The 13195-nt window shown below is 42.0% G+C and overlaps 1 protein-coding gene across 4 annotated transcripts in view; it reads right to left on the minus strand.

The window, feature by feature from the left end:
• The window catches only part of NOS1 (nitric oxide synthase 1), a 358775-nt gene that overhangs the window by 45159 nt on the left and 300421 nt on the right, over positions 1 to 13195 (minus strand). For all 4 annotated transcript variants that reach the window (XM_077462056.1, XM_077462053.1, XM_077462055.1 and 1 more), the window contains exons 17-20: positions 12601 to 12720; positions 9524 to 9698; positions 1266 to 1404; positions 225 to 303 (exon numbers count right to left, since the gene is read on the minus strand). In XM_077462056.1, the coding sequence (XP_077318182.1) occupies positions 225 to 303; positions 1266 to 1404; positions 9524 to 9698; positions 12601 to 12720 (513 nt within the window). The remainder of the gene's footprint in view (positions 1 to 224; positions 304 to 1265; positions 1405 to 9523; positions 9699 to 12600; positions 12721 to 13195) is intronic.

The following is a 13195-nucleotide window of genomic DNA, read 5'->3' on the forward strand; positions in this document are numbered from 1 at the left end:
TTCTGCTCTGTGCACATTGAAACCACAGCATCATTTCTAAAATTTGCATCATCTATATATACAGAGTAGTCTCAACATATAAAGCAGACCAGTCTACAATTGTACAAGTGTACATTGTCCAGACATACTGTACCTCTTGAAGTCTTTCTGGATCATTTACAAAAAGTTCAAAATAGGTAGAAATAAACAAGCAATAAAAGTAAGGGTCTCCAGAAAGAGTATACCTGGATTTTGCACTTTGAAGGTTCTGTCGACATATCAGCCGGGCTCCATACACTTTCTTTCTGTGAACACTGTAAAGAGCTATCAAAAGAAAAACATTTCAGTCTTAGAAAAATTAGGGAATAAGGCTTCATTCACACTGGGCAATTACATGCATGCCCCATGCAGGGCTGTGTTTTACTGGTATGGGGATGAAGCCCTATTTGTTGTCTATTGAGAAGCAGTGGCTGCCCAGACACAGCCGCTGCTACCAATATGACATCTATGAGCATTCATGGGAGCATGTGTCTGTGCAGCCGCTTCGTCCCAATAAACAACAATGGGACTGCCTGCAAGGAGATGCTGACAACATGCAACAACCCTGTCGATAAAACATGGCCCTGTATGTGGCACGGATGTAGTCACAAAAAAAAAAAGTGTCCCTCAATGTAAATCCATTGTCAATCACGCTGCAGATGAATTTACATCAAAGGACGCAATTTTTTTATTTTTTCATAAAAGATTTGTCAAAACCTTGTCTCTTGTTTTTATTACTTTTTGTACACTTTTTTGGTGAATAGGTAGGGGTACTATATACCCGATAGTCATTTACATAGGTAGGGGGGCCGTGATTTGTGGCCCCCTTGTTGAAGGGGGCTTCCAGATTCTAATAAGCCCCCCATACCCCTTTTATGGTCAATTACTTGCATAAAAGCCTTCAAGCCTTGACTTTTCCTTTTTGGCACCTATAGACTTCCATGGGGTTCATCGTTCGGGTTAGAACTTTTCCCCTGTTCGGGAGTTCTTCTGCAAACTGAACAGGTGGGTGTTCGGCCCATGTCTAATTATGACATTTTCAAACTGTAGGCTCAATTCTTGGAGCTTCACACAAACATAAGAAGCTTAATTTTCTGCCACGTGACTGTTTTCCAAATCTCATTGGAATCAGTTGAAGATAATTGCCACTTTAAAAAATAAAACTTATCATGACATTTTAGCTTTGTGAGTCCTGTGTCTGCAATATATCTACTCATGAACAGTATGTTCACATATGAATATGATACCTTGTGTGAGTTCAGGAGCCTCAGCCACAAAGCTGATTCGGTACTTGCTCCTCTTCCAGCTGCGGTCATTACTTATAAGGGAATTGTTTGCTTTCTCAATGTTAACATCATCTCCTACACAGAATACATCACAAGCAGCCTGTTGGGATAAAGACATTTTTGTTATGCTGAGTAACTAGTGAATTTTATTGTTTGTTATTGTGCCACATGGACCTTTAAAAATATATCTGCTCACATTTATCCACATCTTCTCCAGTGCAATAAAGGAAACCTAGGCTGAAATAATTATGTAGGTTGCCATTTGAGACCTCTTCTGAAAATGCTAGTTACATAGTAGGTGAGGTTGAAAAAAGACACAAGTCCATCAAGTCCAACCTATGTGTGTGATTATATGTTCATATTACATTGTATATCCCTGTATGTTGTGGTTGTTCAGGTGCTTATCTAATAGTTTTTTGAAACTATTGATGCTCCACCGCCTGTGGAAGGGAATTCCACATCCTTTCCGCTCTTACAGTAAAGAACCCTCTACACAGTTTAAGTGTAGCGCCGGCTCCTGAAGAGCATGCGCTATGTGTTTTGTCATTTAACTTTTTCCTGGAACCGCAGTTTGGTTTTAATTATTCAAAATTTTGACCTCAGTACCGTACCAGTCTGGCTGGACTGCATGGTGTTCTGCCTGACCATGGGTGGCGCTGCCATCCCTGGCAGGATCCAGAACGTAGTCTAGTTGGGTGCATTAACGGTTTACTCTCTCTCTGAACCAGCCCATTGGGAGTGTCCTCTGGGAGAGGATACTTAAGGTGCTGACGTCATGTTTTTTGGGGTTCCGGTCCAAAAGTGCTTTCTGGCTGATGGTCCTGGTCCTCCTGATCAGCTCCCAGGACTCTCATGACCTGGAGTGTGAATCCACCCAACTACAGGTCTCGGGACTGGCTAGCCCGAGGCAAAGAAACTGAAAGAAGGATTCAAAGGTGGTCTGGTGCAGTCTCGGTTTGTGGAGAGGCCCAGCAACTGTGAAGGTATCCAGGGGAGGACTCTTTTGGAGAAGGCCACACACAGGTTGGCTTCTCAATAAGAGCCTGGACAAGTTGAAGGACCCCAAGTGAATCTGGTCTTGTGTGGTATCGCTGGACCGGCTGCAAGATACTGTTACCATACAAGGGTTCTCCAAGTGTTCTACAAACTTTCAGTTTTACTCAAGTGTTCAATAGCAAGTCTGTGGCAGAGACTGTATCTGATTGAAGCACCTTGTTGGCTGCTAGGCCTGGTGAGAGAAGGACTATCCAATAAGGGTGAGGATCCAGCTGTGAATGGTTATTCTCTGGATTTTCTACTGGTGAGAGACTTTTTCTATTTGAATTAGCATTAAGAGTACCTGGACTTCCCTACCTAAACCATCTAACCCTATGTTGAGAGACTGTGTTTGTTAACTACTTTTTTGCAAATAAAAATCCCTTTAAGTGGATCTGGCGTCAGTCTCTGCAGTTCTTGGGCCATCTGCCTCGGGAAACCCCTAGACACATATGAGGTGAAGAAGGTAAGGGTAAGCCCAATTAAATCAGCCGCTCCTTCGGGGGTCAGTGCTACATAAGGTTAAACCTCTTTTCTTCTAATTTTAATGAGTGGTCACGTGTCTTATTAAACTCCCTTCTGTGGAAACAATTTATCCCTATTGTGGGGTCACCAGTATGGTATTTATAAATTGAAATCATATCCCGCGTCTCTTCTCCAGAGAGAATAAGTTCAGTGCTCACAACCTTTCCTCATAACTAATATCCTCCAGTCCCTTTATTAGTTTTATTGCCCTTCTTTGTACTCGCTCCATTTCCAGGACATCCTTCCAGAGGACTGGTGCCCAGAACTGGACAGCATACTCTAAGTGCGGCTGGACCAGAGTCTTGTAGAGCAGGAGAATTATTGTTTTATCTCTGGAGTTGATCCCCTTTTAAATGCATGCCAATATTCTGTTTGCTTTGTTAGCAGCCGCTTGCCATTGCATGCCATTACCGAGCCTGTCATCTACCAGGACCCCCAGGTCTTTTTCCATCCTAGATTCCCCAAGAGGTTCTCCTCCCAGTGTATAAATTGCATTCATATTTTTGCCACCCAAATGCATTATTTTACATTTTTCCACATTAAACCTCATTTGCCTTGTCCCACCCCATTAATTTGTTCAGATGTTCTTGCAAGGTTACAATATCCTGCGGACAAGTTATTGTCCTGCTGAGCTTAGTATGGTCTGCAAATGCAGAGATTGAACTTTTTATTCCATCCTCCAGGTAGTTTATGAACAAATTTAATAGAATTAGTCCCAGAACAGAACTCTGGGGGACCCCACTACCCACCCCTGATCATTCTGAGTACTCCCCATTTATCACCACCCTCTGAACTTGCCCTTGTAGCCAGGGCAAGTTCAGGGTTCTCTGACTGTATTCAGTGGTTTTTGTGGGAAAGGTCTGCACTCCTGATCTGCCAATTTGTCCCAGGTTGTGTTATGAAACCAGTGTTTCAGTGTTCAGTAGATCAGTGTTACAATTAGGCAAGTAACATTTTCAGAATGAGGAGTCATCAAAGGCAGACCACATATTTCTCTCAGCACATGCTTCCTTTTAAAGCCAAACTTCAGGCAAGCACAAATTACAGCTTGGTATTTATTAATTCATCAGTAAATGGTCTTTAAATGCAAGTGTAGCTACTTTTAGATACCTAAATCTGACCTGGTATCTGACCTGGTCTTGCAGTCCCTGTACAGCAGGACTGGAGGGTAAGAGAAAAAAGCAGTACAAGGAGCCAATTAGTTTATCTGCTGACAAGACGCATGCTGATAGAGTGGCTGAGGGGTAAGCACATTACTATGCTGCTCTTCCTTTCACTGTCCAGTCACATGGTTGGGGGGGGGGGGGGTCCAGAATGAACTGGACTTATACTGGAATCATACTGGCCACCAGACAAGCATAAAAAAATACTACAGGACAGCTATGGAGTAAATATTGCAGCAAAAGCTGGTTTTGCTATTTTATCTTTTAACCACTTGTCAAAAGATGGCTGCAGTGCAATCCTCCAGTTCTGTGAGGGCATCCGTGAACATCCACCCAGAACCTCACCCCCTGCAGGCATGCTCTGAGACTGCTGTGTCCTTTGGTCGATTACAATGGCCCTTTACCATGTGATCAGCTGTGTTCAATCACATTTGTTCACTTATAAACAGACATGCCCGTTATCAGCTGTCCTTTCTTCCCACGCTGTGTCTCTGTGCGCCGGTCGGGACCTCCGTGAGTCCGATTGCAGGTCCCGCGGACTTGATCGCCACAGGGGATACCTGCGATCATCTCACGGGGAGGAAGAACGGGGATATGCTAATGTAAACAAGCATCTTCCTGTTCTGCCTAGTGACAGTGTCACTGATCTCTGCTCAATGTCATCGGGAGCAGAGATCAGTGACATGTCACACACAGCCACCCCCCCCCCCCCACAGTTAGAAACACGCCCCAGGACACACTTAACCCCTACACTGCCCCCTAGCGCTTAACCCCTTCACTGCAAGTGTCATTTACACAGGAACCAGTGCATTTATATAGCACTGATTGCTGTATAAATGACAATGGTCCCAAAAATGTGTAAAAAATGTCTGATGTGTCCGCCATAATTTCGCAGTCATGATAAAAATCGCTGATCGCCGCCATTACTAGTAAAAAAAAATTAGTAATAAAAATTCCATAAAACTATCCCCTTTTTTGTAAATGTTATAACTTTTGTGCAAACCAATCAATCATCGCTTATTGTGATTTTTTTTACCAAAAATATGTAGAAGAATACATATCGGCCTAAACTGAGGAAAAAAATGTTTTTTTTATATATTTTTGGGGCATATTCATTATAGCAAAATGTAAAAAATAATGCGTTTTTTTCAAAATTGTCGCTCTTTTTTTGTTTATAGCGTAAAAAATAAAAACCGCAAGGGTGATAAAATACAAATGCACACATTTGTCTGTGATCACACAAACCAATTATTATACACTTAACGAAATTTTTTTTTTACCAAAGACAGGTAGCAGAATACATTTTGACTTAAATTTATGACAAAATTCGATTTTATTGAATTTATTTTAAAACAGAAAGTAGAAAATATAATTTTCTTTCTAAATTTCCGCCAATTTTTTCACTTATATCGCAAAAAATAAATAATTGATTTGTGAATAAATACCACCAAAAGAAAGCTCTATTTGTGTGAACAAAATGATAAAAATGTAATTCAGTGTTGCATGACCGCGCAATTCTTATTGAAAGTGCAAGAGCGCTGAAAGCTGAAAATTGGCCTGGGAAGGAAGTATAGTAGTGGTTAAATTTTTAGGGAAGGAGCATGCAATTCCATTGGTGATAAGCCAACTTGAAACTACCATAAATGCTAGAGAATGTTTGATTGCCGTAAATACTGTGCATAACATATTGAGTATGATCTGTAGCAGTAAATGGGCCTCATAAGAAGTACTTGTAAGTAGAAAAGTCTAATAAGAAGTCAGAATAAATGATGGCCTTTGCTATCCATAAAAGGTAAGTATATTGCTGCTGTCCGTAAACCCAGCTTTGCCAGGTGCTAACTTAAAGTGAAGAGGAAAAAATGTTTATTTAAAATTATAAGCAAAAAGTTCATATAACCGCATGGCACATTTCACATTAAAGTTTACTATAGCTTAATGATTCCATAATCTATGTGCCTAGACTTTTATAAGCTTTCCCGACCACTTCTATTGTGTTCAGTTTAATGTTCTCTTATATGTGTTGCCTGCTGAGATGCAAGTTTAACCTGGAAGGTCAGCTTTCATGTGTACTCTGTATAAATTTGGAAAGACTACACATACATTTGCACAGTTAAGCCCCAGTATTCAACTTTTATACTTTCAATACGAAAAGTAAACATACACAGCAAATCCTGACACTAATTTATATCTCAGTCAAAGAATGGCTCCTAGCTACCTCCGGATTTCCAGGAAGTTGTGATGTCTGCTTAGTGTCATAGTCAGATTTCTGCACATGAAAAGGAAAATTATGCTCTCTAGATGTCTACTCTTTGAATCATGGTTTAATGTGTGCATGCCGCCGACAAATTACATTTACAATATAGAAATGAGTGGCATTTATGTTCTTGAAACGTGATGGCAAATTATTATTTCAACTGATGACCAATTTAAGGGCATATGATATATTTTTATATGCTTAAAGTGATCCTATCCTGCAATATTAAAAATGTTACTATTAAATCATAACTCCAGATAAACACCACTTCAAGACTTAGTATACTTTATGGATAGCCATTTACTTAAGTGCATCAGTCTTATTTTGGACACAAAGGGGGTTATTTATGTAGCACTGACCCCCTTAGGAGCTGCTGGTTTTATTGGGCTTACCGTTACCTTCTTGATTGCTTCTCCGTCTAGGGTTTCCCGTGGTAGATGGCCCAAAGAAAATATGGAAACTGACACTGCATCCTTTTTTGGGTTATTTATTTGAAACAGGAACAGAGTCTCTCAGTTAAGGGTAGAGGGTTAGGAATAAGTTCAGGTACTTCGGACTGCAAAAATAGAAAGTCCCTTATAGGAAAAAAATCCAGAGAATAGTAACCATTTCACAGCTGGATTTTACAACCCCCGGATAGACCTCCTCTCACTAGGCCTAGCAGCCGGTAGGGTGTTAAGTAAAGTCTCTGCCACAGACTTGAGCATAATTGAGGGACATAGACAAATTTAAAGAGCTATCATACAGTACCAGTATCTCTCAGCCGATCCGGTGATACCATATGAGTGTAGATCCATGTAGTGTCCTTCAACTGAGCCTCCAGGCTCCTTCAGAGAAGCGAGCCTTGCGCATGGCTTTCTCCTGAAGAGTCCTCCCCTGGGGTTTCTCCAGTTGCTGGGCCTCTCCCTTAGATGAGACGGCACTGGACCACCTTTGAATCAATAGGCCCCGAAATCCATTCAGGCCTGTCCCTGCAGTTGCGTTGCCTTGGGCTAGCCAGCCCCAGACTTGAAATGCATGGTTCCACTCCCCAGGCCAGGAGGGCCATGGGGCTGGTCAGGAGGACCAGAACCAAATGGACAGAAAATAATCTCCGGAATGGAACCCCGAACCACGTGATGTCAGTACCTTAAATACCACCTCCCAGAATGCACAGCAGGAGAACACTCCCACTGGGCTGGTTCCGAAAGAACAGTGACATTCAATACACCCAGCTAGACTGCGTTCTTACTCTTGCCGGCGGTGACAGCGATACCTGTGGCCAAGGAGAACCCAGTGCAACCCAGCCGGACTGGTACTGAAACCATAAATTTAGTAAATTAGCCCCAAAACCAAACTGTGGTTTCAGAAAGGTTTAACTTTGAAAAACATATAGCGCATGCTCGTCAGGAGCCAGCGCTACATTTACTAAAACTAGAATAGCACTAGAATGCTAGTTACTCCACTTGCGAATATGGAGAACATGCACTGATATCACGCTCCCCGGTAACTAGAAGTATCAGGTATGTCTTTTTGGTTCTGATGGGCAGATGGATTTGAGGGGGAGTGAAGAAGGGGTGGTCATATACTTCTGGGGGGGGGTGAAGTTAAGTGAACGTGTTGTTTTTTACCTGTGTACAGGCATACCCCACTTTTAAGTACACAATGGGGTTTATTTACTAAAGCTGAAAAGTGCAAAATCAGGCTCACTTCTGCATAGAAACCAATGATCTTCACGTTTTATTACAAAAGCTTAATTGAACAACCTGGGGTTAGAAGCTCAGTGGATTCTATGCAGAAGTGAGCCTGATTTTGCACTTTTCAGTTTTAATAAATAAACCCCATTGTGTACTTAAAAGTGGGGTATGCCTGTATATTGCTATATTGCTGTCTTACTTAAACTTATGAAAAGGTATACAACGTCTTAAATGTGTTTAGTATGAGATTTTCCACTGAAGACCTGGCTCGCAGTCTCTGCTTTAATTCATCCCTAAGGTGTTCTACAGGGTTGATGTCAGGACTCTGTGCAGGCCAGTCAAGTTCCTTCACCCCAAACTCGCTCATCCATGTCTTTATGGACCTTGCTTTCTGCACTGATCCAAATCATTTGGTGGAGGGGGGGGGGGGATTATGGTGTGGGTGTGTATTCCAAGGGTTGGGCTTGGACCCTTAGTGAAGGAAACTCTTAAGGCGTCAGCATACCAAGACATTTCAGACAATTTCCTGCTCCCAACTTTGTGGAAACAGTCTGGGGATGGCCCCTTTCTGTTCCAACATGACTTGCACATCGGTGCACAGAGCAAGGTCCATAAAGACATAGATGAGCGAGTTTTTGGATGCAAGAACTTGACTGGCCCACCCATAGTCCTGACTCCAACCGGATAGAACACAGTTGGGATGAATTAGAGTAGAGACTGTGAGCCAGGTCTTCTCGTCCACATTAGTGCCTGACCTCACAAATGTGCTTCTGGAAGAATGGTCATACATTCCCATAGACACACTCCTAAACCTTGTGGACAGCCTTCTCAGAAGAGTTACGGCTGTTATAGCTGCAAAGGGTTGGCCAACTCAATATTGAACCCTACGGACTAAGACTAGGATGCCATTAAAGTTCATGTGTGTGAAAAGGCAGGCGTCCCAATACGTCTGACAATATAGTGTGTGTGTGTGTGTGTATATATATATATATATATATATATATATATATATATATATATATATATATATATATACACAGACACACATTATATATATAATTCCTTTTTAATTGAATTAATGAAATATGCATTACACACACAACCATATCTTCCACTACATGAAATACCTGCCATGTGCTATGGGGTGTCAAGGAAAAATACTCCTCGGTGCTTAGACAAAGCATTGAAATTGAGACTCTGGATACCATGCGTATGGACATGCACACTGAGATAGCTATGCAGTTTTTATGCAATATTAAAAGAACCAAAGTGACATCTATTCCAATAAAATGGGCTGTCCACACTTTCATTAATATTTGTACATGTGCAGGTGGTGGCCACATTTATGCACATTCAATGCGGTAAATATACAGTATGTTGTTTAATCATATATGTTTAATGTGTTTTGTTTGTGACAGATGCACTTTAAACTGTTGTGCTGTGGTTACTTGGTTTTACAAAAAAATATAATTTGGCTTATAAAAATATTAGTTCTAAAAAGATGTAAATGTATGAATACTGACGCAAAGCATCTAGGAGTCAAAGCGATTGAAAATATATCTCTACCTTGAACACTTTTTTGGCCCAAGTTCTAAAAGATTCCTCTTGTCCACAAAGTTCATCACCCTCCCCCATCTTCAAAATTCGTTCCCCTCCCATCTCCTCCAGCAGAGTATCCACAGCTCGGGCAAAGGCACAGAAGTGAGGATAAGCTCGAGAGCCAAGTCCAAAGACTGAGAATCTACAGTACAGAACAAATAGAATTAGGTAAAATAAATAACTAAAACGTAATAGGTGAATACCAATAAAACAGAAATACATCCTGTATACATGTATACTGTGATTGATGTATGTATAATACTTTTCATTTATATGGCTTCTCTCCTTAACATCTGTTGTCTATACAAATGCTCAAAAATAGACACAGTAATAGATTCAAATGTATTTTTAGTAACCTAGGAACCTCTAATCCCATGCACTTTCTTCCACAAATTCCCTTGAGTGTCACTGGTTGTGCCCCCCCCCCCCCCCCCCGCACACATTTCCACCTACTTTAATGTTAAGTTGCAATGCTTGACCAAAAGTTGAGTTCCAATACCTGTTCATGGTGATGCTAGACAAGATGTTGCCTCCAGGAGCTTGAGGCCAACTTCTGGCAGTGATATAATAGGTTCTTTCTAATAACCAAATAAATGTAATACTTGCCATACTCTAGGCCAGTGATAACCTTGGCACTCCAGATGTTTTGGAACTACATTTCCCATGATGCTCAACTACACTGCAGAGTGCATGAACATCATGGGAAAAGTAGTTCCTAAACATCTGGGGTGCCAAGGTTCGCCATCACTGCTCTAGGCAATTTGGCAGCTTCCGATTTGGTAGCTATCAGCCACAATCAGTTTCCAGTGGACAAATGGGTGGAAATTACATCAGTACTGCTAATGAAGGCATTTTCAGTGAGTTTCCACTTCTATTTTTATTGTTTGGTCCCATTAAATAAAGGTTAGTGGTTAAAAGCTTGTTGAAAACAATAAAAGTGTATGGACAGCAATAGACCTTTATATCTGAATACAATTTTGCTATTCGGCTTTTTTTTTTTATTAAACTTGATATAGTAACCAGACAGCATGTAGCAGCCTAACTGCCTCTCTGGTTGTTGGAAGGATTTCCTAAAACCAAGCTAACAAAAATAGTAAATCAATATACTTTGTTTCTTAGCCTCTTATTTTAGGAACACTCCAGGCAGATATAGAAAACAATTACTGCAGTTAGGTATTCATTAAAAATCAATGAGTGTTTTCTGAAATGCAAGTAGTGCAAGTTCCTGAATGTGCCTCATTGTTAGCTTCTTGTAATTCCCTGTACAATAGCAATCAGACTGGGAGATGGGGAAGAGGGAGGAATTGTAGTAGGAGCCATTTAGGGATGCACATGTGTTGACAATGAACCTTTTGACAGGAGCAGAGATCAGAGTGATGACTCATCTGTCTGCCGTTCATAATTGTTGCGTCACTGACTGGTGGCAAGGAGATGATCAGCTTGTGCTGCTCCAATTTCCAGGAGCATAGCAAAGAGGGGGATAGAGAAGTCCAACCCCCCCCCCCCCCCCCCCAGAGCATCCATAGTGAATATGCTGCTGTTTGCTAGTGCTGACAGGTGATGCACACTGCAGCTGCTGCTCCTGCTGCCTGGCAGGTCTGAAACAGGCAGCCGCAATTCAGAGTGAAGATTTCCCTATCTCCTTATCTCCGTCACATGACTCACTCGGAACTGCCTGGCTTGACTAATGAGTGTGTTTAATAGGGGGGAAGATCTGTACTAAAGAGGGGGACATTTGTACTTGGGGGATCTGTACCGAGGGGAGAGAAATGTACTGGGAAGGGGGAAGCTGTATCAAGGGGGGAAATCTGTACTGGTGGAGCTGTACGTTGGAGGTTCTGTATTGGGGAGCTGTACTAAGGCCAGAATGGAGATCTGTGCTAGGGAAAGCTGGACTAGGAAAGGGGGGGATCTGTACTCGGGTGGATCTGTACTGGGAGATGCCTCCTAAGGGGAGGAGGGAGATCGTTACTGGGGAGAGCTCTGCTAAGAGATGGGGGGGTCTGTACTGGGGGGGGATCTGTACTGGAAGGAGAGCTGTACTGAGTAAGGGATCTGTACTTGGGTGGATCTATACTGGGCGGAGTTCTACTAAGGGGAGGAGGGAGATCTGTACTGGGGGGAGCTCTGCTAAGAGATGGGGGGTCTGTACTGGGGGGGGTCTGTACTGGAAGGAGAGCTGTACTGAGTGAGGGATCTGTACTTGGGTGGATCTGTACTGGGTGGAGCTCTACTAAGGGGAGGAGGGAGATCTGTACTGGGGGAGCTCTGCTAAGAGATGGGGGGGTCTGTACTGGGGGGATCTGTACTGGAAGGGGAGCTGTACTGGGGGAGGGATCTGTACTGGAGAGCTGTGCTGTGGGGAAGAGATCTGTACTGGAGTGAGGAGGGCTGTACTGCAGAGGAGCTCTGTACTGGGGGGGGGGGGGGGGGTGAATTTTTACTAAGGTGGGATTTGTACTGAGGGGAACTGTACTGGGAGGGAGCTGTACTAAGGGGAGCTGTACTTGGGGTAGTTGTGCTATGGGCAAGATCTCTACTGGTTCTGTACTCTTGACCCTAGTGATTTGTGTGTTATGCGCTCTTGACCCCAGGGCTCTGTGTGTTCTGCACATCCAACCCCTGCGCTCTGTGTGTTACACACTCCTGACCCCTGCATTGCACACTCCTTACTTCTGCAGTCTGTGTATTATGCAATCCTGACCCCTGCACTCTGTGAATTAAGCACTCCTGATCACTGCACTCTGTTTTTCCTATTTTCCTCTAGCTGCCTAGGTCTGAACCCCTCAGGAAAAAAAATCTACAACCTTGCTAACTTGAATAGAGAACAGTCCGGTCACCATTCTGGCTGACAGGGCTCTATATATCTCAAGGACTGGATGAACAGAAATATAAATCCTATTGCAGGTAAAAGAGCCATATATGCAATTCAAATGTGTATTAAGCGAATGGCTGCACTGCAGCTTTAAATGACAATATTACGCTTAGAAACATTTTTAAGTAAGGTCTTGCTGATTTTTTTTGGTAGCATTTCAAATCCTTACCTTACATTAGCTAAAGGGCCTGCACTTCCAAAATTGTCACCAGTAGGTCCAGTCTCATCACCTGATGACTTCCGGGCATCAGCAGAAGAAGAAACACTATTAAACCGGACCTTATAGCTCCTAAAAACGAACAAAATATATGTAAGTTTTAGTATTGACTATGCCAACTTTTTTATTCATTCGGTTTTAATAAATATTTGCTCTCCCAATTAGAAACATTATTTTTCTTGCATCCTGCCTAGTCATATCTGGATTAATTAACTGTAAGTATTTATGAAATATAATTACTGTGATTTTTCAGGCATACATCAGGAAACTGTCATAATAAAGTACCATCAAGCTTTGACAAGTTATGCTATGGCAGCCAAAGGGTGACTATCCTGAGCGTCAGTACAGATTAAATTATGCATACTTCATAAAAATAATTACAGAGAAAATAAACTTGATTTTATGTGGATGCACCATTTTATGGAAGCACACAAATGTAATAACTCTAACAAGTATGCTACTAAAAAATGCTAAAGATAATAAATGTCCAAAAAATCCATGTATTGGCTTTTACCTTCCCAATATTAATATTTAAGCAGAGAATTCT

The sequence above is a fragment of the Lithobates pipiens genome, unplaced genomic scaffold, assembly GCF_037356315.1.
Source record: "Lithobates pipiens isolate NorthernLeopardFrog02 unplaced genomic scaffold, aLitPip1_a1.2 Scaffold_3, whole genome shotgun sequence".
In the NCBI taxonomy this organism is placed as follows: Eukaryota; Metazoa; Chordata; class Amphibia; order Anura; family Ranidae; genus Lithobates; species Lithobates pipiens.